General features: G+C 38.6%; 1 protein-coding gene across 1 annotated transcript in view; it reads left to right on the top strand.

The window, feature by feature from the left end:
- LOC137619469 (uncharacterized) overlaps window positions 1-2,327 on the top strand; it is a 4,994-nt gene extending 2,667 nt beyond the window's left edge. Inside the window, exons 1-2 of the mRNA XM_068349523.1 lie at window positions 1-1,955; window positions 2,194-2,327. The exon at window positions 1-1,955 is cut by the window's left edge and continues 2,667 nt beyond it. Of these exons, the coding sequence (XP_068205624.1) occupies window positions 1-1,011 (1,011 nt within the window). The 3' untranslated portion in view covers window positions 1,012-1,955; window positions 2,194-2,327. The remainder of the gene's footprint in view (window positions 1,956-2,193) is intronic.
- Window positions 2,328-3,786: the final 1,459 nt, after the last annotated feature.

Raw genomic sequence — 3,786 nt, 5'->3', positions numbered from 1 at the left:
GGTACAGTTGACGTAGATATCAATATTGATAGTTTATTCCAAACTGATAGTTTTGGAGGTAATGTAAAAGAGAAAGGAAGTGTGCTAGAAACTAAGTTTGGTTTGAAGACTGGTAACGTAGTATTGGTAAATACTGTAAACTCAGTTGAAAATGAAATTAATTCAAGTAATGTTTTTGATTACTCTGATAATCTTTTTGATATGAAATGTTCTGACATTATAAAAGCTCAACAGGAAGATTTGTCTTTGCAGTCTATTTACAGTGAAGTTGTTGCAGAAGACCAGATCAATACGGAGCCAGTATGTTATTACCTGAGGAATGGACTACTGATGAGGAAGTTCAGATCTTTGCATACTCCGGCAAGTTCAACTTGGGAAATCAAGAATCAGATTGTCATTCCAGCGAGCCTAAGGCAAAAAGTATTACACATGGCACATAATGTATCTTCTTCACACTTAGGAATAAGGAAGACTTTGAGTGCAGTTCTTCAACTCTTTTACTGGCCTGGTATAAGGAAAAGTGTCGCTGAGTACTGCAAGTCTTGTGCAGTATGTCAGCTGGTTGGTAAGCCGAATCAGATTATAAAACCTGCCCCTTTACAGCCTATCCCTGTTTTACCTGAGCCCTTTGACAAAGTCATATTAGATTGTGTGGGTCCTTTACCCAAAAGTAAGAAGCAGAATCAATATATGATTACAATGATGTGCAGTTCCATTCGTTATCCTGATGCCTATCCACTTAGGAACATAAGTTCTAAGACACTGATCCCAGTTTTAATAAAATTTTTCACTCAGTATGGTATCCCCAAGATTATCCAGACTGATAGAGGAAGTAACTTTACCTCTGATTTATTTAGACAGGTTATGGCAGCTATGAACATTAAACATACTTTGTCCTCGGTATACCATCCGGAGAGTCAAGGAGCCCTGGAACGGTTCCATCAGACATTGAAGGATGCCCTTACAAAGTACTGTCGGGAACATCAGACAGACTGGGATGAAGGATTATAATTCGTGTTGTATGCCATCCGCAACAATCGACAAGAAAGTCTTGGATATTCTCCAGCAGAGTTGTTATATGGAAGGAAAGTGAGAGGTCCTTTGGATATACTCTGACATGTGGTCAGATCAGACGAAAGAGGTAACATTAGGAGATTATGCTAAGAACTTACAAGGTAAGCTAGAGAGCTCGTAAATTTGCACATGACAATTTAAGCATAGCTCAAGATAAGATGAAATTAAATTTTGATAATAAGGCTAAGACACGAAGTTTTAGGCCAGGTGAATCTGTTTTAATGCTAGTACCCCTAAGGAAAACATTTGAAAATAGATATGAAGGTCCTTATACAGTGATGAGCAGAAACAAGGATAATTATGTCATCTCTACTCCGGGAAAGAGAAAAAGCGAGAAGATGGTGCATATAAACCTACTAAAAAAGTTTGAGACCCAATGTGACAATGTCAGCTTGATTTGCAAGTCAACTGTGGAAGATAATGTGAAGCTTAGTGAAATAGATTTTCCAGATCGAAGTAAATGCATACCTCTAAATAATACACTTGCATTAAATAACATTGACTGTAAACTTAATCATCTCTCATCTCAACAGGCTAGTGACTTGAAAAAGTTATTGGAACTTTTTCCAGAGATCTGTGGAGATGTGCCTACCCAGACATCATTGGTAGATTATCAGCTAGAGCTTAAACCAGGTACAGAACCTCAGAAGAGTGCCCCATATAGAGTTTCCCCTCAAAAGAGAGCCATACTAAAGAAGGAAACTGACTTTTTGCTGCAACATGGTTTTGCGGAGCCAAGTATTAGTCCTTGGGCATCGCCATGTGTTTTAGTTGAAAAACCAGATGGCTCCTATAGACTCTGCACTGACTTTAGAAGACTAAATGAGGTAACTGTTTCGGATTCTTATCCATTACCAAGGGTGGATGACCTCATAGATCAGGTAAGCAATGCTGTATATGTTACAAAGATTGATTTATTACGGGGTTATTATAAAGTCCCATTAGCGGATAACACTAAACCCCTGACAGCATTTACTACTCCAGATGGACTATATCAATATACAGTCCTTCCATTTGGACTTAAGAATGCTCCTGCAGTTTTTCAAAGATTAATGGATCAAGTAATCAGCAATATGCCTGGTATTAGAGTGTATCTTGACGACATTGTTGTATTTTCAGATACTTGGCTGGAACATCTTTCTATGCTGAAGGATTTACTTGGCAGGTTGAGACAGGCTTGTTTGACAATTAACTTAATCAAGAGTGATTTCGGCCATGCAAAGCTGCAATACCTTGGATATGTGATTGGCAGCGGTGAGGTATCCCCAGTAGCAGCCAAAGTAGACGCAATCACCAAGCTAAGCTGCCCAAGATCCAGACGTGAAGTAAGAAAATTCCTTGGGATGGTAGGCTACTATAGGAGGTTTTGTAGAAACTTCTCTGAAGTAGTAGCCCCATTAACTGACTTAACCAGCAGCAAGAGGAAGTTCGTTTGGACACCAGTTTGTGAGGAAGCCTTTCGACGAGCCAAAGATTTCCTAACCAGTAGCCCTGTCCTGAAGGCTCCTGATTTTGGCTCTCCCTTTGCTGTCGAGGTCGATGCTAGTGACCGTGGAATAGGCGCTGTACTCTTGCAGAAAGGGCCAGGTGACATGCAGCATCCTGTTGCTTACATGTCAAAGAAACTAAAGAATCATCAGCGAAATTACTCCACAATCGAAAAGGAAGCACTTGCTCTTTTGACTGCATTGGAGCACTTCGAAGTTTATCTTTCTGGCAGTCCTGCTCCCATATTAGTCTTCACAGATCATGAGCCACTAAAGTTTGTAGACCGGATGAGAACCAAAAATAAAAGGCTCATGAAGTGGTGGTTATCCTTGCAGCAGTTTGATTTAAAGATCGAGCACATCCGTGGACAGGATAACCTTCGAGCAGACATTTTATCACGCTGTAGTAACTAACTCGACAGATTGGTCGAAAATCTGTAACATAGTTTTCGACTTAAGGAGGGGGATGTTAGGAGTATTGAATTTATGTAAATACTGTATTTTTGTAGGGTACATTGTAAATGTTTTGTAGTTCATATTTTTCCCGTGTCTGTCAGTGTTGTCCTTGCGTGTTGTTTGGGTGTTTGTATTCTTCAGTCCTTGGATGGTTTACTTCGGCCATTGGAGCGCCACCAGGGATTGAGATTTCTTGGATTTGTCATAGTGTAAATAACTCTGGATTATATACAAAAGTGTAACATTATTTGTACATGTTAAATTGTAAGTATTACTATATTGCGTTTAAGGTTCTGTTGACACTTGCTGTGTATTTATGTATTTCTGCCTTTTGTTTTGTTTAATATTGAAGTTATTTTCCCGTTTTATCTACGGTGTATTGATAATCGATTATTGGTTACCTGCTTGTGTTGCTCATTTGTAGTACTGCTGTACAATGTTAACGTTCCTGGAGTTTCGTTAATTACATTCGTTATTGCTTTGGTGTCATTATTCTTGTTATCATCGTAATCCATATCTTTATATGTATCTTTAATTAAGTAAAATAACTAAATTTCGTAGTGTTTGCCTTATTCCATATTATATATTTACTCGCATGTCATACTCAAATTTAATGCTATTTAAATTTGGATAAGAGCTCTGTTATGAAAGTAATCTAAGTTAAGGCATCATTATATGTCTTGTTATTTATTGTCTATGGCCGTTTGGAGCTCCGCTTCGTACTTGCATCAGTGAAATGCTGGAAAGGGTATTAAGAGGCGAATGGTCG

Source organism: Palaemon carinicauda, chromosome 26, assembly GCF_036898095.1.
Source record: "Palaemon carinicauda isolate YSFRI2023 chromosome 26, ASM3689809v2, whole genome shotgun sequence".
NCBI lineage: Eukaryota > Metazoa > Arthropoda > Malacostraca > Decapoda > Palaemonidae > Palaemon > Palaemon carinicauda.
This window is presented reverse-complemented; position numbering and strand designations above follow the sequence as displayed.